The 27,334-nt window shown below is 41.4% G+C and overlaps 1 protein-coding gene across 2 annotated transcripts; it reads left to right on the top strand.

Annotated features, from left to right (window-relative positions):
* The first annotated feature begins 535 nt into the window (after positions 1-535).
* On the top strand, positions 536-9,986 carry LOC138977394 (uncharacterized). Of its 2 annotated transcripts, none has more exons than XM_070350289.1 (7): positions 536-977; positions 1,916-2,366; positions 3,214-3,443; positions 4,092-4,226; positions 5,989-6,116; positions 7,822-8,003; positions 9,161-9,986. In XM_070350289.1, the coding sequence occupies exons 1-7, from the start codon at positions 861-863 to the stop codon at positions 9,574-9,576; spliced, it is 1,659 nt and encodes a 552-aa protein (XP_070206390.1). In that variant the 5' UTR covers positions 536-860; the 3' UTR covers positions 9,577-9,986. The 2 variants fall into 2 exon arrangements, with proteins under 2 accessions (XP_070206390.1, XP_070206395.1); XM_070350294.1 differs by lacking the exon at positions 536-977 and adding an exon at positions 1,240-1,546.
* The last annotated feature ends 17,348 nt before the right edge of the window (positions 9,987-27,334 follow it).

The following is a 27,334-nucleotide window of genomic DNA, read 5'->3' as shown; positions in this document are numbered from 1 at the left end:
TAACGACCAAAAAGGACCCAGCTAAAAATAACTGCCTTCAAGAAATGGAAGAAGACGAACCAGGTACACATTGTACTGAGGTAGTTAGCAAAGCAGGTCAACAAAATGTGCAGCGACTGCACTGGATCTGGGAGAGCTGGTTGCATCAAATTAACAAAACTAGATAGCATAAGGCTACTGAGAGCATCAGAAAAACAAAAAAACAACGCTACATGATTATGCATAACAATGAAATGGGGAAAATGATAGGAATGTTGTTAGAGAGTTTCATGCCCTCAAAATTCTTACCAAGAGCTCTAGAGTGGGAAGGGAGAGTACTCTAGCGGATTACTTGGAAAAAATCGAGTACTCATACTTTCGTATTTTATTTTTGGCAAATGGAATGTTACTAATTTTTGTAATTCACGTCTAAATTTAGAAGTCGTGTTAACAAATATTACAAATTGTTCATGATAAATGCATGCGTTGTATTTTATATACCAAACTAACATTTCCTAGCTCTCCGATTACCTCCACGTCAAATCATGTGGCGAAACAATCTAAAAATAGATGCTTAGTCCGAAGAGGAAAGCCCAAGTTTGCTGTGTTTTTCTTGGGTTTTGTGCTGCAAAGCAATCATTTTTGAATGAGGCGTTGACCAGATATGCCTAAAACGGAACAAAACAACATTGTCATTCATACTGCTTGTTCGTCAAATCGATTTGGCAGCCAGAACTGACTAGACTGACAGCTAAAGTGGACAAACACGGAACTGTTTTGATTCTGCGCTCTTGTCTTGGTGACGTGGTCAGAGCTGACTTGGCTCAGGACAACCCGTCAGTTCTTGCATAGCGTGCGTACACAACGACCAGTCAACCAACATGGCGTTGACCGCCCCTACATCAGAGGTGCTGGACCTGCTTTTTGATGAAGACAGCGGTGTTCTGAGCAAGGAGTTCGATCTTGATGGGAAAGACCAAGTCGAAACTCTCAGTTTCGTAAGTTGCCCTTTCGTTTTGAGGGGATGGTTATGGTTTTACCTATCTCGCGTAATTTGGGTTCGATGTCAACACTGACATAATGAATCATCACCAATGTGATGAAATACACCACTTCCTTAGTTCCTAGGCCACGTCTCATTATTGACGTGTTCCATTGTTATGCCAAGTGTTTCGGTTTACGTGTCTTATCTCATATTTATTGCCAGTTCTATCCCGTCTTGCTTTAGTTCTTGTGGTGAACATTGTTGTCTGTGTCTACTGGCATTGTCACACTTTGAAATCTAGCAAATAGAGATGTAAACAATAACACCATTTATTCATTTGTGATATAATTGGTGGATGTGACTGATTGATAGCCAGTTATCTACAGGAAGACTTGAAGGAAAGGAGCTGACTGACAGTTGAGCTCACTCTTACTATTTAATTTCTTTCTCTGTGACAACAAACTGCAATAGAATACAGAAGAAAAAATGACGATGGAATTTCTCGCCAATGATGCTGTTTGCTTTTCACTATTGGATAGCATTAGCATTGATCCAGACATTTCTCTGTGGGATGAAATTGATGTCAGTATACTTTTTTTGTTTGTTTATTGCTCTTACAGTTACATACATATTACTGTTATACTTTCTTGTGATATTAAAAACTCATTTTAACTGATGTTCAAAACAAAGTGTTCAGTATTTTCTCTATCATTCAGAATCAGTTAATTGGACAATAACAGTTACAATATTATATAATCATCTATTAATATCATCAATATAGCTATATATTGAGATCTCTCGGACATGTGTGTGTATGTGTGTTTGAATGATTGTTTTTGTTTGTAACATTGCATTTCACTCACACGTTACTATAAGTAGATGTCGGTAAAGTTATGAAACATGTTTATTTTGAGGATGACGTACCTTGACATGAAACTTGTCCTTTTTCAGGGTGACCTTGACCTCCTGTCTAGTGACCTGCTGGATCTGATCCCACCAGTTGACACAGATGTCTTTGATGACTTCGCCATCCAGCCGCTGAAGTCGGACACCCCACCGACAAAGAAACAGAAAGTCCACACTGATCACGACTACTTTGCTCATCTCTCTCCCGGTCAGCACAGTGACAGCGGTGTGTCCTTGAACTCTCTGGAACAAGACGACAGTTACTTGCCCAGCATGGCAGCAACAGACGACCACAGGTTGGCGAGTTTGAGCGATCGGGTGTCATCGAGTACATCACCTTATCAGTCGGAGTCGATGTCACCACACTCAGACACTTCAGATTCAAACCCACTTGGGTTGGAGGATTTCGACTTCAGTACGTGCATGGATTTTGGTGAGGGTCTGGGTTTGGATACCATCAACACAAGTGCCCTTTCTGATGTCTCCATTGATTTTGGTAAGTTTCTGGACAGATAAAGGACAGCTTGCTATTGTCTTTATTCTTCTTCTTCTTCTTTGTTCATGGGCTGAAACTCCCACGGCTTTTATGTGTATGACCGTTTTTACCCCGGCCGCCATTTAGACAGCCAAACACCGCTTTCGGGGGATGCATGCTTGGTATTTTCGTTTTTCTATAACCCACAGAGCTCTGACATGGATTACAGGATATTTTCTGTGCGCACTAGGTCTTGTGCTTGCGTGCACACAGGAAGGGGGATAAAGGCACTGGGAGATTGTTCCAATCTCCACCCTTAACCCACCAGGCGCGGCCGGGGTTCGAACCCACAACCTTCTGCTTAGGAGTCCAATTTCCTATCCACTAGGCCATTGTGTCTGTCTTTATTAAGTTTTAATGTAATGGGTCATCACACATTGCCAATTCCTTGTTTATGAGAGTCTATATTATATAGCACAGAGAGAGATAGAGGATGCATACATCATTACATGTGTCTCTATATGTTGTGAGTTCTGAATGTTTGATTTTGGTTTTTACAGTTATAGATTTAGAATAGATACAATTGTGAAACGACACATTATATTTCGCAGTCGAACCTGCCCTAGCAACCACCTCACAATGAGATCAATAAACCACCCTGAAAGAGCCAAAACTAATTTTTTTCTCTAAAATTCCTTTCCATAAAGACTACCTGTTTATACTTAAAAATGTAGCGACCACTTTTGGTCAGTGTCTTGAGTGTTGGTCATAATAGACAGGTTTAACTGTACTTTTTGTTAATAATGAAATAGATAATTAGATCCCAACTGTTCCTCACAACATTATTGTTGATTGCTTGCTTGTGCAGACTCCAGGAAGAGCAGCGAGTTCCGTGCCCACAGCACTCCAAGCCAGCAGCATGTGCAGACAATCAAAACCAGCAGCGGCCAGCAAGCCATCATCCTGGTGGACGCCACCACCCGTCAGCCTATCAAGATCCACAGTGTCTTGACGCGCAAAAGCAGCGACAGCGACAGCCTGCCCTTCACAATGAAGGACATTGACTCTGACTTGTACAGCTACACAGAAGATGGGCGGGTGTGTGTTGCATTTTTTCCACCTTACATTCTTCTTCTGTGTTCGTGGGCTGAAACTCCCACATACACTCGTGTTTTTTGCACGAGTGGAATTTTACGTGTATGACCGTTTTTTACCCCGCCATTTAGGCAGCCATACGCCGTTTTTGGAGGAACACCTTACATTGATTGACTTGTTTTGCTGTTAAAAAAAAATAAAAAAAATAAAAATATCAATTGTATACTGTCAAAGAAAAAAAGAAAAAAACCTGAAAAGCAATGGTCCATATTAGAAGTATTTTTTGTGTGTGAAGGGGAACAAATTCCTTTGGGTAGAGGATATATGTTTTACTTTTAGAAATTATTTCTGGTTTGTAGCATTACTGCGATTAGGATACATGTATGCAAGCAGCTTTGTAACCAGCTAGACTTGGAACCCCTCTGTTTGTTTGTGTGTGGGTGTGTGACAGTGTCCTTTGTGTGCGTCTGTCTGCCTGTCTGTTGTGGGGGTGGGGAAGGGATGGAGGTGTGTGTACCTGTGCAGTGTATTATATATATATCCCTTTTTATGTGGGATCAAGACATTATTTATCCACATAAAAATTGTATGTTGATCAAGTTCACCAACGACTAAATGAATTATAACTCCGTGTTGTTTGTCTGTATACAGTTCCCTGACCTGCGCCTGACAGATGAGGAGAAAGAGTTGCTGGCCAGGGAGGGGGTCAGTCTCCCCGCAAACATGCCGCTGACCAAGGAGGAGGAACGAGTCTTGAAATCAGTGCGCAGGAAAATCAGAAATAAGGTACATCATTAAAAGAAAGAAATACAGGGAGGGAGGGAGGGAGAGAGGCTGCTCTGTCATTGTCAACACACACTTTCTGTGGAGATTGAAAGAGAGAGAAGGTGTATATGTGTGTGCTGTATTTACATACACTTGTAGTTGTACACATTTTTATTTTTATAAACAAGCACACATCTGTATCTATTTGTGAACAAACAGCTACACACATTGAGTCATGTTCAAGTGTGCATACACATTTAAAAACAAACCAAAACATGTATGCATACATTTGGTAGTATATACTGTCACAGGGATATATATCTATATATATATACGACTAGTGTCTGTCTGTCTGTCTGTCTGTGTGTCTGTGCGCGATGCGCGGCCAAGGTTCTCGATGGATCTGCTTCAAATTTGGTGGGCTTATTCAGAGAGACCCCGGACACAACCTCATCGATGAGATATTTCAACAAGTGCTCTCAGCGCGCAGCGCGGAACCGATTTTGGTTCCACCTCAGCTATTTTGGTTCCACCTCAGCTTACCCGGGCCCCCATACCGACACACCATAGCCGCTACACCACATCACAACGCCAAAGTTCTCGGTGGATCTTTTTCAAATTTGGACACCGTATTCAGCTACACCCCGGACACAATATCATCGATGAGATATTTCAACACGGGCTCTCAGCGCGCAGCGCTGAACTCATTTTCGTTTTTGCGTTCATTTCACCATTATAAGTAACTCTTCCTTATCTTCTCCAGTGTTTGGCGTTTATCTCCCTTCCTTCGTGTGGCTTTCCCGTTCAGTTCTAAGTTACTATTACTATTTTTAGAATGTCACTGCGCTGTCCACTGCGCTGTCCACAACGCTTCCCTTGCACCCGTAAGTTGTTCTTACTGTCAAAGTGAAAAGGTCGAATCAATTTATAGCCACGCGAAAAATACACTCTCACCTATCTCTATATATTTATAGATACAGATATGCATATATATATACGGCTTCTCTGTGTGTGTGTGTGTTTGTGTGTGTGTGTAGGCAAAAACCTATGTATTATAGAGTTCTGTTTGTGATGGGGTCTAGCGGCTTTTGTCTGTCTGTATGTTCTGGCATGTGAGAAGCCACAGCAGATAATATAGGGCTAAGAAATAAGCTCTAAAATTCTCAATCCCGTTTGACAGGACTTCGCCTTTCAAAGGTGATTGTGGTGAACCGCCACGCTGTCTGTCTCTGTCGCACCGTTCACCCCAAATTCCCGTTTCTGAGGTACTATTTTTAGAATGTCACTGCGCTGTCCAGAACGCTTCCCTTGCACCCGTAAGTTGTTCGTACTGTCAAAGTGAAAAGGTCGAATCAATTTATAGCCACGCAAAAAATACACTCACCTATCTCTATATATTTATAGATATAGATATACATATTATATATATACGGCTTCTCTGTGTGTGTGTTTGTGTGTGTGTGTGGGAAAAAACCTGTTGATTGTAGAGTTCTGTTTGTGATGGGGTCTAGCGGCTTTTGTCTGTCTGTATGTTCTGGCATTTGAGAAGCCACAACAGAAAATATAGGGCTAAGAAATAAGCTCTAAAATTCTCAATCCCGTGTGACAGGACTTCGCTTGCAGAGGTGATTGTGATGAACCGCCACGCTGTCTGTCTCTGTCTCGCGATTCACCCCGGCGAAGCCGGGTATTCCTCTAGTATATATATATATACATGCAGTACTAAACCTTAGTCAGGTATAAAGGAGAAAGGTTTTGACAGAGAATTTTGTGTGTAACACAGATCTCGGCCAAGGAGAGTCGCAAGCGAAAGCAGGGTTACGTTGACGGGTTGGAACGCAGGGTCAAGGTCTGCACTCAGGAAAACCAACACCTGCACAAGAAAGTCGACAACCTCACAAAGGAGAACACGTAAGTCATTTCCACCTTCATCGAAAAGGCTGTCATGATGTAGGTAGAGAAGGACAGTATAACCTGTGTATTAAGGCCCTCAATCGAAAAGGCTGTCATGATGTAGGTAGAGAAGGACAGTGGAACCTGTGTATTAAGGCCCTCAATCGAAAAGGCTGTCATGATGTAGGTAGAGAAGGACAGTATAACCTGTGTATTAAGGCCCTCAATCGAAAAGGCTGTCATGATGTAGGTAGAGAAGGACAGTGGAACCTGTGTATTAAGGCCCTCAATGGAAAAGGCTGTCATGATGTAGGTAGAGGACAGTGGAACCTGTGTATTAAGGCCCTCAATGGAAAAGGCTGTCATGATGTAGGTAGAGAAGGACAGTGGAACCTGTGTATTAAGGCCCTCAATGGAAAAGGCTGTCATGATGTAGGTAGAGAAGGACAGTGGAACCTGTGTATTAAGGCCCTCAATGGAAAAGGCTGTCATGATGTAGGTAGAGAAGGACAGTGAAACCTGTGTATTAAGGCCCTCAATGGAAAAGGCTGTCATGATGTAGGTAGAGAAGGACAGTGGAACCTGTGTATTAAGGCCCTCGATGGAAAAGGCTGTCATGATGTAGGTAGAGAAGGACAGTGGAACCTGTGTATTAAGGCCCTCAATGGAAAAGGCTGTCATGATGTAGGTAGAGAAGGACAGTGGAACCTGTGTATTAAGGCCCTCAATGGAAAAGGCTGTCATGATGTAGGTAGAGAAGGACAGTGGAACCTGTGTATTAAGGCCCTGAATCGAAAAGGCTGTCATGATGTAGGTAGAGAAGGACAGTGGAACCTGTGTATCAAGACCCTCAATCCTTCCACTCCAAGACCTCATTTTCTCAGACCATTGCTTCACAGTGTCACTAAATGTACCTCCATCTTAAGAAACACAAACACCCCCCCCCCCCCCCCCCCTTTGAAACCAACAGAATTTATGCCTTAAAACAGAGGTACCACCGTATGTCTAGGTAACTTATGCAGTGATTGGGGTGTTTTGCAAACTGGCATGACTGGAAGGGCAATTTTGGTTTTGGTATTTTTGCATAAAATCCAGTAAAATAAACATTGTTGGACTCAAGAAAAATTCAAAAATAACTTAAATTAGGAATCTAAAATACCAAGGCCCCCCTGAGTACTGTGAGACCCCCTTTTTAAGACCATGAAACATTTGAGAAAAATCAGTTCTTCACAGAGGTTATGAACAGAAAATCTGCGAAAGCAGGGTATTTAAAGAGGTAATTACCACTATACTTCTATACTTCACAGTGTCCTTTGAATAACTGTGTCAGCATGTACTCGGATTTATTATATTGATGATTATATTTTTAGATATGATTTTAGGGAATTCATTTATCTTTATCCATGCAACCTGTGATTACTCCTGTCAAATTGGTGCTAAAAGAACAACCAGTCCGTTTTGAACTGTCTGGTTGGTATACACACGTAAATAGGCCCAGTGAAATTGAACACTTTATCTGTACATATTTATTATGATATATGTGTGTGGAAAGAGTGTGAAGTTTTATGCATACACCATAACAAAATCCTGTGCTTTGCATTTGGTAAATAAACTGTTTGACTTGACTTGAATGTGTTAATGGTTATCTCTGTTGGAGCAGAGTTTTGCTTTGTCTCCATTTATCACTAGAACTAATGGAGTTGATTTGGGTTGTGTCACACAGGTCATTGGTGGTACAGCTGAACAAACTGAAAGCCATGGTGTCCAAATCAGGCAAAGGTCACGCCCAGGCATCCACCTGTGTGATGGTCTTGTTACTGTCCTTTGCCCTGCTGGTCATTCCCAACATCTCACCCTTTGGCTCCGACATCATCAACCCTCTGGCTGAAGAAGGCGGTGTCAGAGGTGAGCACTTTATCCTTGTTTTTGTGAATCTTCGTGTTTTGTTATGTTATATGAAGTCTTATATTGCGCGCGTATCTCCAGACTCGGACTCAAGGCGCAGGGATCTATTTATGCCGTGTGAGATGGAATTTTTTACACAATACATCACGCATTCACATCGACCAGCAGATCGCAGCCATTTCGGCGCATATCCTACTTTTCATGGCCTATTATTCCAAGTCACACGGGTATTTTGGTGGACATTTTTTATCTATGCCTATACAATTTTGCCAAGAAAGACCCTTTTGTCAATCGTGGCATCTTTAACGTGCACACCCCAATGTACGAGTATTGTGTGTGTGTGTGTGTTGGTGTGTTCTTTTAAGCGTTATATACTTAGTCAATTTATACTGGTACCTCTGTTTTAAAACCTCTAAAACTCTGGGAAGTGTATAAAGGTCTTAACATAGAGGAAGTCTTAAAATGGAGGTTGATTTACCAACGCACGTGCTGAAAAAGAAGACTGAAAGTGTTGAGTCTGAGAAAATCAGGTCTTTGAGAGAGTAGAGAGGTTCTTAAATGGAAGGGTCTTGTAAGAGAGGTTTCACTGTATACGGTATAGTTCTGCCAGTGGCATGATTCTCATTCTTGTAAGAGAGGTTTCACTGTATACGGTATAGTTCTGCCAGTGGCATGATTCTCATTCTTGTAAGAGAGGTTTCACTGTATACGGTATAGTTCTGCCAGTGGCATGATTCTCATTTTTGCATTGTTTTCTGGGGCTCTATTGGTGTTTATGCAAAGAACTTTAAAAAAAAAACCTAAAAAAACCTAGATGCTGTCAGGTGTGAGTGAGAGAGACTTTAGACTTGATGCCCAGCAGCCCCATATTGAAAGCTTCATTTGGGGTGTTGGGGAAGGGGGGGGGGGAGGAGTGAGTGTAGGTGGGTGGGAGAGGGGTTTATGTGACCAAGTGTGTTGTATCTTACGACAAAAATATATAAATATGTCCAACTGTTACATCTTTGTTTAGTGTGCATTGTTTGATTTGGCAGATGTGTAACTTTCATCCCATGTTGCAAGAAGACACATTAAAAAAAACAAGTTGTTTTAAATGATTACATAAGAGGCAAGAAGGCAAAAGCATCTCACTATTAATGCGCTGTTATTGTTTGCAGGTAATGCCCGCAGCCTGCTGGCTAAAGACGCACAGCAAGTGGCCAAGATGTCCCTGTCCACAGAAAGAGACGACACTGACCCTTACGGTGTTAGCCCCAAGCCCGGTCTGCTGATGGATGACCACAGCCCCGCTGCTTACTCTGCCAAGAACGTCGACCCTGCGGCATCTCTTGCGGGCATCCATGACGATGATGCCAACAAAAAGTTGGAGGGCCATCTTGAATCAAAAGTTCGAAGTCCTGTGGTCGACATGGAAATCAACGACACGGAGAATATAGTTGGTGTTGAGGGAGGTCGCACCGCTGATTCATTCCAGAGTGACGAACCGATTAAAGCTGAGGCAGAAACAGACAATTCTGGACAGCCACATGAAAAGAGAGCTCATGAGGAGGTTGTTCGTGACGACGGCTTGTGAACGGTTTTGTGTTTTGAGACAGTGTGAAATGAACTGTAAGCACAGAGGTTGATGGGGAGGGGGGGCTGGGAAGTGAATAGGGGAGACGGTGGGGCGGAAGAATCACTTTTATTAGGGATGAAGAATTGAGAATCAAAAAAAAAAGAAAGGTTAGTGAAGGGAACATTTAATTCTAGACTAAAATAAAAAACGCTCGCGCTGGACCCGAGTACTCTTCAGACTGGCTCGCTCAATAAATATAAATGTTTGGAATGTCTGTGGTGTGAATGTTGGTTTCTGACCAGAAATGCAGATCTATCTCTGGCCGATTCATAGATTCAACCTACAAACTGCGACCTCATCTGTGGTCAGATGGCCAAGCAATGCGTGAAATCTTTTATTCTAAAGCCTTATGGCTCGTTTCGACATGCAGTTTATTCTTCAGAAAAATGCACACAAAAAATGGGTTGGGTTCGGTGATTTGTACATAAACGTCTTCCTCGCGATAGATTCGCTTATTATTTTGTCTTATGAAGCCGTCATCAACACGAACACAATGATTGCAGAAGCAAACTCTGTACCTACACGACCGAGACACAAGACTGATTATTTCACAGCTGCAAGGTGAATAGAGAACAAAGACGTTTTGGGTAGGCTTACTCCGCCAAGGACGGTCCCAAGCCCGGCTGAAAAAGGAGGAGGGTTGGGCGTGGGGTTAGCACCCCCTCCCTGTAAAAAAAAAGACTTCGCTACAGAAACGTCAACAACAGAAGAAACAGAAAACTTTATCCTGGGAGAGGAAGGTTCTTCTTCAAGAAGACCTATGACGCGGTGTGGTGAAAGCCGAGAGGAAGCCACAAAGCCGACTACCCCCCTTACTCACGTCAGGTCTTCACTGACAAGCTAGGAACAGACGGAAAATTCCGAACAAAAGTAAATGACGTCAAAGTCTCTTTCGCTTTGCGTGTAACTTTGTCATGACGTATTTTTGTGTGACGCGTTCGGCTGTTCTATCGGCTCAATGGCTGCGTGTTGCCCCGCCGGTGTGAACTCCTCCTACGGCCAAGTCGTTTTTGTGGTTTATTTCGCATTTAGGTCCCAGGTAACATTATGAAGTTTTAATACGATCAATCGGACCTATTATCAAGTTAGTGTATCAACTTTTGAACGAACTGCGCCCAATAGTTTCCCAGCAATAAGCTGTTAAGTGGAGAAAGACACACAGACACACAATTAAAGTCTGCTGAGCCCTTGTACTAGCGTACTCGGGGATAAAGGTTCAGTAGAACCATGATCTATTCCTCTTTAACATGGACGAACAAGATACAACAAAAAAGTAAGAACGAATGGTGAACTTTTAGCTAACGATGTTTGGTCTGCTCTTTAAAAATGGAAAGAAGCCATCTTTTTACAGATACGGAGAGTTGTTCTTGAGGGGGTGGGGTGCAGACTATAAGGGATTTGGAGGAAAGGAACCCTGCTTGAAGTTTCATTCACAAATATTTTTAAAAAATTCCGTGCAAGTCAAATTAACAAAGAAAAGGAAAAAAAGCAACTTTCACTTTGTTGTGATATAAACTGTGGTTGTTTAAGGATCAAAATGAAATTATGAAACTGCTAATCACATTTGCTTATGAACAGGAGATGTTTGACTTTTTTCAGAAGTCATTTCATATTCCCGATTACTTAGACTGAGGATTAGATTCTTTACTGTGATTTGAGTTCCTTCTGTTATTAGAAGAAATGTGTTGTTGTACAATAGAAATTGTGTTGAGTTCAGTACTGGACTCTGATTTTGTCAGTGTTCTACTGACTGAATCAGTCCGTTTTTTTGTTTGTTGCAAGCTTCTCTTGTTGTTTTTGTATTGAGAAAACAATGCAATCAAAGGATATGAAATGCAATCAAAGAAAAAAAAAAGAAGAAACAAACAAAACAACCAATGTGTATACTTAATTATCTTTGTGGTTAATGCAAAAGCTTCATTTGGCATGAACTGAATACACCTACATTTATTACCAACAACATCAGTCAGGATGTATCATCCGTAGAAGTTTGGCTATATATAAGAACAAACATTGCTATTTTTTTTAACTTGTGATACAGAATCGGGACATGATTTTATGGCACATTAAGTGCATGTAGGCAGTGAGTTGTGTCCCTTATGACGTGTTTCTATTTTGCAAATCCTTGCTGTAGTTACACTTCAGCTGTCAACTTATATAGCTTGTGAAATGCTTACAAATGTTCTTCAGTAATTTTCAGTTTATAATTGGCAATACTTGACAAGAGATACATGGAGAGAGATTGAGAGAGAGAGAGAGAGAGAGAGAGAGAGAGAGAGAGAGAGAGAGAGAGAGAGAGAGAGAGAGAGAGAGAGAGAGAGAGAGAGAGAGAGAGAGAGAGAGAGAGAGACAAAATTGCTGAAACAAGTGATTTAAAAAAAGATCTTTTTGGGCAGCAAATGTAATTGTGTATGCTTTTATTTCAGTTTGCAGAAAATGTGTGTGAGTGTTTGTGCATGTGCTTGTGTGTGTGATCAACCCCATCAGATGATTGTTCTGTCAGAAGTTCTCCTAAAATGTGTTCCATTGACTGCTTCACGTTTCGTGTGAAAAAGCTGAATATTTTGTTGTTTTGTTTGCAGGGTGATGCAGTATTTATGTGCATGTTGAACATTTTATGTCATATTTGTCATATGTTTGCACAAGATTTTCTTAAGCTTGAAGATTGTAATTATACATCCATGTTTAAAATGAGATCTCAAGCACGTCAGACTTGTGCTTTTCTCAGTTTTGTGAAAACGAGAGCTTTGTGTACAAATAAATGTTCTTCTTACAGTGGAGAACACAAATAAATGCTTTCTGTGATAATTTTTCTTTTGTTTATGTTGCATGCTGGAGAAGGAAAAAACAAAACAAAGTTTTCTGATGGAGATATTAGTATGTCCACAAGGCGAAAAAACAAACAAGAACGGTTTAAGTTATTGGAAAGTTGGAACATTCTATTTTAAATAATTATAAAGACCATGTTTTTAAAAGTGAAATATTCCAATAACAAATTTTCTTATTCCAGCGAAGCTGGAGGTATCCCAGGAACGCTATACTGTAATCGACTTGAGAAATGTTTATGCTGATAATACATGATAAAGAAGGAATTTTTGTGCCCTAACTCAGGCTACAGTTGGGGGTGGAAGTTCACGAAAAATTGGGAACTTAAATATGGTGGGTGCCGACCAATTCTTAGAATTTTGATCCAACGCCACCCAGGGCCGATTTGTTGGGGTAGAATTTCCGAGACTACAGCAAATAGATTTGCGCAATTAGACGACATCACAATGTTTTTACGTCCATGCATCATGACGTCATCCCCTCCATTGGGCCTTTCTTTCGGGCGTGTGTGTGTTTATGTGCATATATGTGTGTGTGTGTGTGTTTGCGTACGTAGTTACAATGTATGTGTGTGTGCAACCACCAACACAGGCGGCTGGGCAGTGAAATAAATGTTATAATCTCTGTTGTCCACGTTTTGATCCATGTTTGTTCTGTCTATCTTTTGTGAACATTCGCTCAGTAATAACTTTATATTGACTAAAGCGACAGTATTCAAACACTGTTAACTCCCAAGTCGTGGGTTCAAATCCCACTACCGTCAATATGTTTGTGTGTGTTCGTGCTCTGGCATCAGTCTGGAACAACCATTCCTACTCTGCTATCTGTCCGGCATCACCATTCCTACCCATCTATTTGTCTGGCACAACCAGTCCTACCCTGCTATCTGTCTGGCACCATCATTCCTATCCTGACATCTGTCTGGCACCATCATTCCTAACCTGACATCTGTGGAACCACCATTCCTATCCTGCTATCTGTCTGGCACCACCATTCCTATCCTGACATCTCTCTGGCACCACCATTCCTATTCTGACATCTGTCTGGCACCACCATTCCTATCCTGCCATCTCTCTTGCATCACCATTCCTATCCTTACATCTGTCTGGCACCACAATTCCTATCCTGACATCTGTCTGGCACCACCATTCCTACCCTGACATCTGTCTGGCACCACCATTCCTACCCTGACATCTGTCTGGCACCATCATTCCTATCCTGACATCTGTCTGGCACCACCATTCCTATCCTGACATCTGTCTGGCACCACCATTCTTATCCTGACATCTCTCTGGCACCACCATTCCTATTCTGACATCTGTCTGGCACCACCATTCCTATCCTGCCATCTCTCTGGCATCACCATTCCTATCCTTACGTCTGTCTGGCACCACCATTCCTATCCTGACATCTGTCTGGCACCACCATTCCTATCCTGACATCTGTCTGGCACAACAATTCCTATCCTGACATCTCTCTGGCACCACCATTCCTATTCTGACATCTGTCTGGCACCACCATTCCTATCCTGCCATCTCTCTGGCATCACCATTCCTATCCTTACATCTGTCTGGCACCACCATTCCTACCCTGATATCTGTCTGGCACCACCATTCCTACCTTGACATCTGTCTGGCACCTCCATTCCTATCCTGCCATCTGTCTGGCACCATCATTCCTATCCTGACATCTGTCTGGCACCACCATTCCTACCCTGACATCTGTCTGGCACCATCATTCCTATCCTGACATCTCTCTGGCACCACCATTCCTATTCTGACATCTGTCTGGCACCACCATTCCTATCCTGCCATCTCTCTGGCATCACCATTCCTATCCTTACATCTGTCTGGCACCACCATTCCTATCCTGCCATCTGTCTGGCACCATCATTCCTATCCTGACATCTGTCTGGCACCACCATTCCTATCCTGACATATGTCTGGCACCACCATTCCTACCCTGACATCTGTCTGGCAAAATCATTCCTACCCTGACATCTGTCTGGCACCATCATTCCTATCCTGACATCTGTCTGGCACCACCATTCCTGTCCTGACATCTGTCTGGCACCACCATTCCTATTCTGACATCTGTCTGGCACCACCATTCCTATCCTGCCATCTCTCTGGCATCACCATTCCTATTCTGACATCTGTCTGGCACCACCATTCCTATCCTGCCATCTCTCTGGCACCACCATTCCTATTCTGACATCTGTCTGGCACCACCATTCCTACCCTGATGTCTGTCTGGCACCACCATTCCTACCCTGACATCTGTCTGGCACCATCATTCCTATCCTGCCATCTCTCTGGCACCATCATTCCTATCCTGAGATCTGTCTGGCACCACCATTCCTACCCTGACATCTGTCTGGCACCATCATTCCTATCCTGACATCTCTCTGGCACCACCATTCCTATTCTGACATCTGTCTGGCACCACCATTCCTACCCTGACATCTGTCTGGCACCATCATTCCTATCCTGACATCATTCCAACCCTGACATCTGTCTGGCACCATCATTAATATCCTGACATCTGTCTGGCACCATCATTCCTATCCTGATATCTGTCTCGCACCACCATTCCTATCCTGCCATCTCTCTGGCACCACCATTCCTATTCTGACATCTGTCCGGCACCACCATTCCTAACCTGACATCTGTCTGGCACCATCATTCCTACCCTGACATCTGTCTGGCACCATCATTCCTATCCTGCCATCTCTCTGGCACCACCATTCCTATTCTGACATCTGTCTGGCACCACCATTCCTATCCTGCCATCTCTCTGGCATCACCATTCCTATCCTGCCATCCTGTGTTCGTGCTCTGGCATCAGTCTGGAACAACCATTCCTACTCTGCTATCTGTCCGGCATCACCATTACTACCCATCTATTTGTCTGGCACCACCAGTCCTACCCTGCTATCTGTCTGGCACCATCATTCCTATCCTGACATCTGTCTGGCACCATCATTCCTAACCTGACATCTGTCTGGCACCACCATTCCTACCCTGACATCTGTCTGGCACCATCATTCCTATCCTGACATCTCTCTGGCACCACCATTCCTATTCTGACATCTGTCTGGCACCACCATTCCTATCCTGCCATCTCTCTGGCATCACCATTCCTATCCTGCCATCTCTCTGGCACCATCATTCCTATCCTGAGATCTGTCTGGCACCACCATTCCTATCCTGACATCTGTCTGCCACCACCATTCCTATCCTGAGATCTGTCTGGCACCATCATTCCTATCCTGACATCTGTCTGGCACCACCATTCCTATCCTGACATCTGTCTGGCACCACCATTCCTACCCTGACATCTGTCTGGCACCATCATTCCTATCCTGACATCATTCCAACCCTGACATCTGTCTGGCACCATCATTCCTATCCTGACATCTGTCTGGCACCATCATTCCTATCCTGATATCTGTCTCGCACCACCATTCCTATCCTGCCATCTCTCTGGCACCACCATTCCTATTCTGACATCTGTCCGGCACCACCATTCCTAACCTGACATCTGTCTGGCACCATCATTCCTACCCTGACATCTGTCTGGCACCATCATTCCTATCCTGCCATCTCTCTGGCACCACCATTCCTATTCTGACATCTGTCTGGCACCACCATTCCTATCCTGCCATCTCTCTGGCACCATCATTCCTATCCTGAGATCTGTCTGGCACCACCATTCCTACCCTGATATCTGTCTGGCACCACCATTCCTACCCTGACATCTGTCTGGCACCATCATTCCTATCCTGACATCTGTCTGGCACCACCATTCCCATCCTGATATCTGTCTGGCACCACCATTCCATCTGTCTGGCACCATCATGCCTAACCTGACATCTGTCTGGCACCATCATTCCTATCCTGCCATCTCTCTGGCACCACCATTCCTATCCTGGCAGCGGTCTTGCATCACCATTCCTATCCTGGCACCGGTCTGGCACCGCTTTTCTTACCCTGGCACCACCATTCCAACCATGACATCGGTCTGGCACCACCATTCTCACCCTGGCACGGAATTTGCAGCACAGCCGGGACAGGTACGTACACAAACACACACACAAAAAATTGGTCGGAGTGGGATTCGAACCCACGACTTTGGAGTTAACAGTGTTTAAATGCCGTAGCTCTTATCCCCACGGCCACTCTGCTCGCTTGAAAGGTTGAGGCAAATTTAGTGAATATAAAGTTATAACTGAGCGAATGTTCACTAAAGACAGACAAAACAAACATGGATCAAACCGTGGACATCAGAGAGATTATAACATTTATTTCACTGGCCAGCTGCCTCTGTTCAAGGTTCCAACTGAGTCACACACACACACACACACACACACACACACACACACACACACACACACACACACTCACACACACACACACACACACACACACACACACACACACTGACGTGTCAGTCATACCATAGACCTATATTAGATCCCTGGTTCCTCCGAAAACGGCGTATGGCTGCCTAAATGGCGGGGTAAAAAACGGTCATACACGTAAAATTCCACTCGTTCAAAAAACACGAGTGTACGTGGTAGTTTCAGCCCACGAACGCAGAAGAAGAAATAGAAGAAGATCCCTGGTCATACACATAGTGTAAGTATTCAAAATCAACTGATTATTTCTCATTTATCCATGTATTCATTTTATACAAATAAAAACTGAAAATTTGTCTTGGTTTGTCATTGCTATACAGTATCACACTTGGTATGACCAAAGTTGTTTTTAATCAATCAATACTCGTCAATCAATAGTGCACGATGCAACACTCAACATTAAGATCAAATAATGCGTGAGGCCAATTTCTTCTGTCCACTATAGTATTGTATTTTCTCTTTTATTTTCCATATTTACATGCAATGTTTGTGTGTAAATAATATTGTTTGTCTTTTACTTTTCTTTCCAAGTTTAATACAATGCTATTTGGACAGAAATTCCGATTGATTGATTTCTAACCCGCTTTTTACATTTAGTCAAGTTTTGACTAAATGTTTTAACGTAGAGGGGGGAATCGAGACGAGGGTCGTGGTGTATGTGCGTGTGTGTGTGTGTGTGTGTGTGTGTGTGTGTGTGTGTGTGTGTGTGTGTGTGTGTGTGTGTGTGTGTGTGTGTCTGTGTCTGTGTGTGTGTGTAGAGCGATTTATGAAATTTGACATGAGAGTTCCTGGGTATGAAATCCCCGAACGTTTTTTTCATTTTTTTGATAAAAAAAAACCAAAAAAAACCAACCAATGTGTACATGTGAAGGTGTGTGGGAAATATTTGTAATGTGATTACTCGGCTGTGAAACCCAACTCCTGTGATATGAGAGGGTAAATTTACATAGTGCAATATCATATTTGATTGTATCCCTTTTATGTTTTATGTTTTATGTGTGTCGTCCTATACAATTGTTGTTATAATCGTTTACAGGCAGACAGGGTGTGCCGAAGAAAAATTTCCATTTTTATGTAATATTTTAATGGACAATAAAGTGCTGTTATTGTTATTGTTATTGTTAAATGTCTTTGATGACGTCATATCCGGCTTTTCGTGAAAGTTGAGGCGGCACTGTCACGCCCTCATTTTTCAACCAAATTGGTTGAAATTTTGGTCAAGTAATCTTCGACGAAGCCCGGACTTCGGTATTGCATTTCAGCTTGGGCGCTTAAAAATTAATTAATGACTTTGGTCATTAAAAATCTGAAAATTGTAAAAAAAAAATAAAAATGTATAAAACGATCCAAATTTACGTTCATCTTATTCTCCATCATTTTCTGATTCCAAAAACATATCAATATGTTATATTTGGATTAAAAACAAGCTCTGAAAATTAAATATATAAAAATTATTATCAAAATTAAATTGTCGAAATCAATTTAAAAACACTTTCATCTTATTCCTTGTCGGTTCCTGATTCCAAAAACATATAGATATGATATGTTTGGATTAAAAACACGCTCAGAAAGTTAAAACAAAGAGAGGTACAGAAAAGCGTGCTATCCTTCCCAGCGCAACTACTACCCCGCTCTTCTTGTCAATTTCACTGCCTTTGCCATGAGCGGTGGACTGACGATGCTACGATTATACGGTCTTGCTGAAAAATGGCATTGCGTTCAGTTTCATTCTGTGAGTTCGACAGCTACTTGACTAAATGTTGTATTTTCGCCTTACGCGACTTGTTTTGTTTCGCCTTTCTTTCTTACCTATTTGCTGTTATTGATTTTCTTCAATGTGTGTTTCTCAGTACGGTTCTCTCTCTCTCTCTCTCTCTCTCTCTCTCTCTCTCTCTCTCTCTCTCTCTCTCTCTCGTAATCCGTAAACGAAACAGGGCGATACTCCCTTATAAAGCATACACGCGCTCGTAAACATACACTCACAGACACACACCATTCATATGACCACACGCAAACACAAACACCCATGTACGCGCAAGTGTGTGAAAAGCACACCGGAATTATTGGAATATGATGAGTAGGATGTTCTTGTTTTTGTTTACTATGTGCATTTGTATGCTGGTGCTTAAGATGTGCTCATCTCCATGAAAAGGGCCCAAGGCCTACTCATTAAAACATTCAGACTTCAGACTTCTCTCTCTCTCTCTCTCTCTCTCTCAGTATTTGTTACTTGCCTTTTTCGATCTCTTCCAATTTCCTTTCAAGTGTTTATTTGATAAAGTGGATAAGTTGTTATGCGGGATGGGAGTGACCTTTGAATCAGTCAATTTATGAGTGATTTTCCAGTGCTCAGCCTTTTCTAAAATCAGCTTTTTGTTGGCAAGTTTTGTGCTTAACAGGCAGTGCCCATAAATATCGTTAGCTCTGCTAGATATATCGCCATTTGACCTGTATTACCACTTCCATGCAACTCAACTATTAATGTTAATATCCAGAAGAGACACACAGTTCCAGAGTTTTTTTTTTTAGCGGAAGCGGCAGAATCAATTTTACTCTCTAGATGCGTTTTTGTGTGTGTGTAAGGGTGTTTTAGTGTTTGTCTGTCTATGTGCGTGTGAGTGTGTGTTTTGTCACTTTGTTGGCATGAGTGGTGCGCGCACGCGAGCATGTGTGTGTGTGTGTGTGTGTATAAGAGAGAAATAGAGAGAGAGAGAGTGTGTGTGTGTGTTCATAAGGGTGTATGTGTTTGACTTTGTGTGCATGTGAGGTTGTGCTTTGTGTGCATGAGTGGTGTGTGTGTGTGTGTGTGTATACGCGTGGTCTCTATTACTTTGTCACTATTTCTTTCTCTTTGTATATATCTGTGTCTGAAGTGCTCTCTCTCTCTCTCTTTCACTGTTTCTCTCTCTCTCTGGGCCTATGTGTTTGTGTGTGTGGGGGGTGTATGTATGTATGTGTGTGTGCATCGGTGTGTATTTACGTGTGTTAGTGTGTGTGTGTGTGTGTGAGAGAGAGAGAGAGAGAGAGAGAGAGAGAGAGAGAGAGAGAGAGAGAGAGAGAGAGAGAGAGAGAAAGAGAGAGAGAGAGAAAGAGAGAGAGAGAGAGAAAGAGAGAGAGAGAGAGGAGGTATTGCACCTCGGTTCGACCGAAGCTAAGTTAAGAATAAATTGCTGTTGTGCAGCGGGTTAAAGTATTCCCTCATACCTCGGAGAGATACCTTCACTCGCTCGCAGCGACGTCACGTGACGGAAAGAGTGTTATCACACCATTGAAATGACATTCTTTCCGTCCCCTATAGGCGACGAAATAGGTCAAATTTTGTGCACTTTTTAGTGGAAAATGCTTCGACGCCGGAGCGGATACTGGACCCAGTGCCGTTCTAGTGCAAGTGCACTACAAAGGCACTGCACCCAGTGCCGATAAGCGACAGCATTCTTTCCACCATCTAAAATGTCACGTGACGTCGCTGCGAGCGACTGAAGGTATATCTCCGAGGTATGAGGGAATACTTTATCCCGCTGCCCAACAGGAATTTATTCTTAACTTAGCTTCGGTCGAACCGAGGTGCAATGGGTGGGGGAGAGAGAGGGAGAGAGAGAGAGAGAGAGAGAGAGAGAGAGAGAGAGAGAGAGAGAGAGAGAGAGGATTTGTCCTTCGCTGGGGGTATGCAGTACCTTGGTATTGCACGTCTACTTACCGTATTTTCCGGGTTACAAGGTGCTACAGCGCATAAGCTGGTGCACCCCCTTCTTTTTATATTTAGTCAAGTTTTGACTAAATATTTTAACATCGAGGGGGAATCGAAACGAGGGTCGTGGTGTATGTGCGTCTGTCTGTCTGTCTGTGTGTGTGTGTGTGTGTGTAGAGCGATTCAGACTAAACTACTGGACCGATCTTTATGAAATTTGACATGAGAGTTCCTGGGTATGAAATGCCCGAACGTTTTTTTCATTTTTTTGATAAATGTCTTTGATGACGTCATATCCGGCTTTTCGTGAAAGTTGAGGCGGCACTGTCACGCCCTCATTTTTCAACCAAATTGGTTGAAATTTTGGTCAAGTAATCTTCGACGAAGCCCGGGGTTCGGTATTGCATTTCAGCTTGGTGGCTTAAAAATTAATTAATGACTTTGGTCATTAAAAATCGGAAAATTGTAAAAAAAAATAAAAATTTATAAAACGATCCAAATTTACGTTTATCTTATTCTCCATCATTTGCTGATTCCAAAAACATATACATATGTTATATTCGGATTAAAAACAAGCTCTGAAAATTAAATATATAAAAATTATTATCAAAATTAAATTGTCCAAATCAATTTAAAAACACTTTCATCTTATTCCTTGTCGGTTCCTGATTCCAAAAACATATAGATATGATATGTTTGGATTAAAAACACGCTCAGAAAGTTAAAACAAAGAGAGGTACAGAAAAGCGTGCTATCCTTCTTAGCGCAACTACTACCCCGCTCTTCTTGTCAATTTCACTGCCTTTGCCATGAGCGGTGGACTGACGATGCTATACGGTCTTGCTGAAAAATGGCAGCTACTTGACTAAATATTGTATTTTCGCCTTACGCGACTTGTTAAACAATCCAGTCACCCATTGGGCGCAGGGGGCCGATAGGGCGCACCAAAATTAAAAAAGTATACCGGTAACAAACGGTCCAAGAATGAAAATAAGCCGCACATCAAAGGAAGAATACAGAGTGGAAATATGTGTGCTCTGTGTGTGCCGCGAGATCAAAGGCAGGTCCATTGTGATAGCTGGGTTGCCTTGTTTAGACACTGACCTTCTTCCCAGGGGTCAATGACCCAGTTTTTGCTATGAGAGGTGGTTCCCCTGTCATAGATCTGAGAGAGGAAACACTTCCTGCACCGGGGTCAGTGACCGAGTTTAACCTATGGGGCAGTCTCTTTGATGTCGTGAGAGGAAACTTGGCCAGGGTAGTACCTAGTAGCTGAAACATGCATTATCACAAGTTGTTTGACTGGTACTCAGGCGGTCTCTTTGATTTTTTTTTCGTATTTCATACACGGATTAGGCGCTTCGTTAACAAGACGCAGGGGTCAAACTAGTCGCACCTTATGACCCGGAAAGTACGGTAATTGTTTGACTCATTGATTTTGGAACGCAAGCAGTATATCTGTTTTGGTTTCCCAGAGATATTTACACCCTTTTCAGTAAAAACAAAGACATCAGTTCTTCTCAAGTGTATTTATACAAATGCTTGTTTCACAGATCACATGGCACTGAATACAAATCTAGTCTGGTACAAGAACGCTAACGCTTTGGTACCTTGACAATTCATGTAGACAATGAAAAACTGAAGCTAACTATCACAGCGGTATAAACAGTAACTGGGATCAGGGTTATACAATACATGTACTGACAACAAAGATCATCCATCTACATCATAGTTAAAGTACACACACAAAAACTTGTGTACAGTACACACATACATGTAGAAGCATCACATTCACATACATCAGAAAAACTGACGTGATAATCTTGACGGGCAGGAGTATGACATTATTCTTCAACAAATAAATAAATAAATTAAAGCACGAAAAAACAAACATCTCCTTGGCAGCAAAACAAACAAAACGAAAACAAGAAAGGTTCCAATAGTTACATAGATCCGAGTCCGTGTGTGTGTTTATTTGTTGCTTAACGTCCAGCCGACTACGCAGAGCCATATCAGGACGAGGAAGGGGGGGATGAAGGGGGCCACTTGTCAAGCGATTCCTGTTTACAAATGCACTAACCCATTACTTGTGTCCCAGCAGGCTTTAGTAAAACTAAATTAATACCTACTGGAAGATTACCAGTTTCCAGTATGTTAAAATAGGCTTAACCTATCTACTGCTGGACTTACATCAGAACACTAACAGATTAAACTATACATGAATCGCGAGACAAGCGGCAAGAGAAGAGATTTTTGGAAAAAATACAGGTGAATGAGCAAGAAGGCAGAAAAAAGAAAAGAATTCATGAAGAAAAAGAGAGCATGACAGGAAAGAGGAACCAAAAATCTACCTAACAGCAAACTAGAAAGCTCCTGCGGTTCCAAAAACAGGAGGGGCTTTTAATTTCATAACCGCAGTGCCCCACTGCGGGAATCCGAGTCCGTGTGTGTGTTCGCACACAAATAAATTTGACTAACAAAAAAAGATTGTTAACCTAAACCGAAAAAAATATTGCACTTATGTTCTGTTTAACAAGTTGTTACGATGATTAAAATGTGCATAAAGATACACAGTTATCATATGATCTCCTGATGTAATCTCTCGCACAGGGTGCAGTACCAATATATTTCTTCTGGTAATATCAGAGAGACAGCAATTATCAAACAGAAATGACTAAAAAAAAGCAATGAATTACAGCATAAAATTAGGGGAATTTTCAATACAAATCATGTGTTCTAAGCAAATATCAGATAAGCGAAACATGGATCTGTCTGTTTTGAAAATAAGACTTAATAATTAGGTATGACACATCCCCGCTATGACCTTGAAATTTGACAAGGGTCAACCAGACTGGGGTAATGTCTGGGGATCATCAAACCCTAGAAGTGCGCAAAGTTTTCTTTCTTTCTTTCTCTATTTGGTATTTAACTTCGTTTTCAACCAAGAAGGTTATATCGCGACGGGGAAAGGGGGAAGATCGGATAGAGCCACTTGTCAATTGTTTCTTGTTCACAAAAGCACTAATCAAAAATTTGCTCCAGGGGCTTGCAACATAGTACAATGTATTACCTTACTGGGAGAATGCAAGTTTCCAGTACAAAGGACATAACATATCTTACATACTGCTTGACTAAAATCTTTACAAAAATGGACTATATTCTATACAAGAAACACGTAACAAGGGTAAAAAGAGAAACAGAATCCGTTAGTCGCCTCTTACGACATGCTGGGGAGCATCGGGTAAATTCTTCCCCCTAACCCGCGGGGGGTGCGCAAAGTTTTAAAGCTCCAGCTTCAAAAACATCTGAGATAACCTCAATGTTAATTTTTGTTTGTTCATTGTTTGCTGGCCGCCCTTCTATTTGGACAAACACTGCTCATTGCTAAGACTCACTTAGTACTCAAGTGAGTCCCCAAAAAAGGCAATGTGATTAAAAGAATAATGTCACAAAGTACATAAATTATCCCGTCATCTGTACGAAATCAAGCTCTTATACAGCAGGAATACATATAATTTTTTATTTGTTTTATTTGTGCGTATATATATGAGTAAATCTCTCCTGTAAAAATCAACAATGAGCGTAAAATAAAAAGAAATCTGACAAATAAAACTTGAAATAAATCTGATTGTCTTGTGGCAAACAATAACCATGAAATCATGCACAAACTAAAGCATTATTTTTTCCTTCTTTTGAAACCAGAGAAATCAGCTGATTGCTTACTGTATTACGATTAACAAAAGCAAGACATGACCTTTTATTTTTTTTTTTTACTTTTTGGGGTTAAAAACAGAATAATCAGTCTGCAGAAGGTTTGGATCTGAAATGTTGTATCCATGCTATTTGTTTTTTTGCATCTTGAACTTCTAATTTCACATTCTTTCTCATGGTGAAGAAAAATAATCTCATCTTGCAAAAACACTTCAGGAACAAATAGCAGAGCTTCAGGCTCAATTTAAACTTTAAACAAATATCAACATTAGCGTTCTACAGAAAATGCTGATTACATCACAAAAAAGTAATGTATTGATGTATGACTCAGATTAAGTGGGGTGGGGGGTGGGTGGGTAGCTCATAAAAGATTCATGTGTAAGAACATGTCAACTTAAACTTTCACTTTTAAAGACCATGATCCTTTTGCAATTTTGAACAGATCAATGGGCAAGACTACTCAATCAAGTTTGTATACTTATTCCATCGAGAAAACATCAAGATATCGTTTCTAGGAAATTCATTAACAAATGTGACAGTATGCACACGAAGAGGTTTATGGATTTCAAAAACTCTCAGATTTCTTCTAGCTACTCTTCCATTTTGTTTGGAAGTCATACATGGAACTTCTAATCAGTACACCTCAAGAACATTTCTAGTGGTACCTGCGATGAAGACCAGCAGTGTCATGTCTCATGACCCAACCTACATTGCAGGTGGCCTGTTATGACAGGTATATTTTGGTCAAGATAATAAACGAAGGGACAACGGAAGGTGACCTTTATTGGGAGGGTGTCCCCTCATCAGAGGGGCCTCACATCGCAGGTACCACCGTACCTTCTTTAAAAGATACAACCGCAAATTGACAGATAGATTGCTTTACACAACTAGCAGATATCATGGTTGCATTTCAAATGTTACAGTTTACAGTTACAGCACAGCAAGCAAAAACAACAAGGTCAATTCAAAATAGTTTTGATTGTTCAGTCCCTGAGAACACAGTGCTTTGTCATGATTTTCTGACATAACAACAAGTTTTGATTCATCTGAAGTCCTTAATCATTACCAATTACACACATATGTTGTCATGTTTCTACGGTGCAAGCTACAACCCACTCAGTCCCTTTCTTAACACAAAACAGAAGTTTGTAAGAAAAAGAATATAGCTGTCAATAAAGACAGCTCACTGAAATACTGACAGAAGACAGTGCTTTGGTGGACTCATTTATCACTGCATCTCTAGATCAGATCCTAGCTATTGTGCAAGTCTGTCACTAGACAAATAACTATTACACACGTTTCACAATTTTTTCTGACAATTCAACCCCTGGGGGCATCACAGCTGTTTCTGCAGAACTTCAGCACTCACTAACGGTAAAAAATCACAGAAGTTGTGCAGAAGTAATCTAAATGCCATTTTTTGTGCAATTCTGTAAGCAACTTAAATGCTACAAACATCTTAGTTCACGAACTATGCTATAAACACAGCGACAGCATTAAGAAATCTGCACGGCACAGCCTATCTTGCCTACAGTTGCACCATAAAGTGTGTGTCAGAGTTGTGAACATGAACAAAGAAGGAGATTCAGATAGAGAGGGTGAGACATTCACAGGGGAAGAGGCCAACACCAAGCAATTTAAAATGATATGCCATGACTAGAAGCTGTTCAAAAAGCAACAACAGAAAGGATATCACCGACATATACAACATTTAACATGTATATATATATATATATATATAAATAAAATAAAAACATCATAATGCTGTGAGCATACTCAGCATCAAAACATTAAACATGTTTAGCACCTCAGAACAACAGCAAGTAACAGAGAAACACCTCTGCGTCTGTCCACAAAGGTACATTATTACCTTGGTTCGAACATGTAAACAACAGCTGATTATCACTATATAGTACAATACACACATACATGATATGATTTACACACAGTACCAAATATTACATTCTCACAGAAAAGCCATGAAAATACATCTTATAAATTGTAATTCACACACACACACACACACAAACACTGTGAACACACTCACACACACACACACACAAAGACACTCGCACACACACTCTCTCTACCATCCATCACCCCCTCCTGCTTACTCACAACCACATTTCAATAACAGCATGCCTTTCAGCATGCCAAATAACCTCAGAGAACTGATAACACCTTTCTGCTTATGCTGCAAACAACAATGAAAATATAATAAGAGTGAATTTCTCTTTAACAAGGTCAAGTCCAGTGCAACAAACACTTCATGGTGATAACTCTGAGACAGTTCGCTACTGCAAGCACTTAGCCATCTGTTCACATTTTTGTGAAATGTAGCAAAGGGTAAAGCACACAACAGAACAGCAGCTAGCAGTCTGATCTGTGCTTTATGAACACCCAAACTGTGCTTTGTTGTCCTCTTAAGCTGTTCAAATAAATATGTGAACTTTAAGCAGAGAATTTTGACAGTAGCTTTGTTCTTTGAAAGATTGCAGAATAATAAACAAAAACAGTGATAGTTTTATAAATAAGGTTATGGTTGAAGACACACTTAACTGAAGCACATCTTTCAAAGCACCATACTGCTAAAATATAAACTTCAACAAGTGCGCTGTAAATATTCAAATTTTCCTCGAAAAACAAATTACAAGCACTGAATTCTCTACCCAAATTTGATAAGCATTTTGATTATTATGACAAAGGTCTTATGCTTAAAAATCATATGGATATCGACAACCAGAATAACAACATAACATGTTCACTAAAGAAGAAAAACGTGACAACGGAAGCACAATTTCAAACAGAGACCAATAGAAAATCAAAAACGGATTTCAATCATGAAAAAAAGGCAAGAAAAAGGTCTGCCTTTATGCTGAGAATAAAATTATATCGCAGAATCATATTGCAGAATACTTTGTTCACAGGCAAGATTTGCAGAGCAAAACAGAATCAAACAAGCATTGACTAAACAGCTGAAACGTATGAACCAAAAAACAAATAAACAAATCAACAAAATGATGGATTACATTCATAGCCACAAACAAAACAAAAAAGTGTTTGGTTCTGTG

Source organism: Littorina saxatilis, linkage group LG1, assembly GCF_037325665.1.
Source record: "Littorina saxatilis isolate snail1 linkage group LG1, US_GU_Lsax_2.0, whole genome shotgun sequence".
NCBI lineage: Eukaryota > Metazoa > Mollusca > Gastropoda > Littorinimorpha > Littorinidae > Littorina > Littorina saxatilis.
This window is presented reverse-complemented; position numbering and strand designations above follow the sequence as displayed.

Coding starts and splice junctions, on each gene's coding strand:
- LOC138977394 (XM_070350289.1), top strand. CDS start 861: ATGGCGTTGACCGCCCCTACATCAGAGGTGCTGGACCTGCTTTTTGAT. Junction 978..1,915: donor AAGTCGAAACTCTCAGTTTC/GTAAGTTGCCCT, acceptor GTCCTTTTTCAG/GGTGACCTTGACCTCCTGTC. Junction 4,227..5,988: donor GCAGGAAAATCAGAAATAAG/GTACATCATTAA, acceptor TGTGTAACACAG/ATCTCGGCCAAGGAGAGTCG.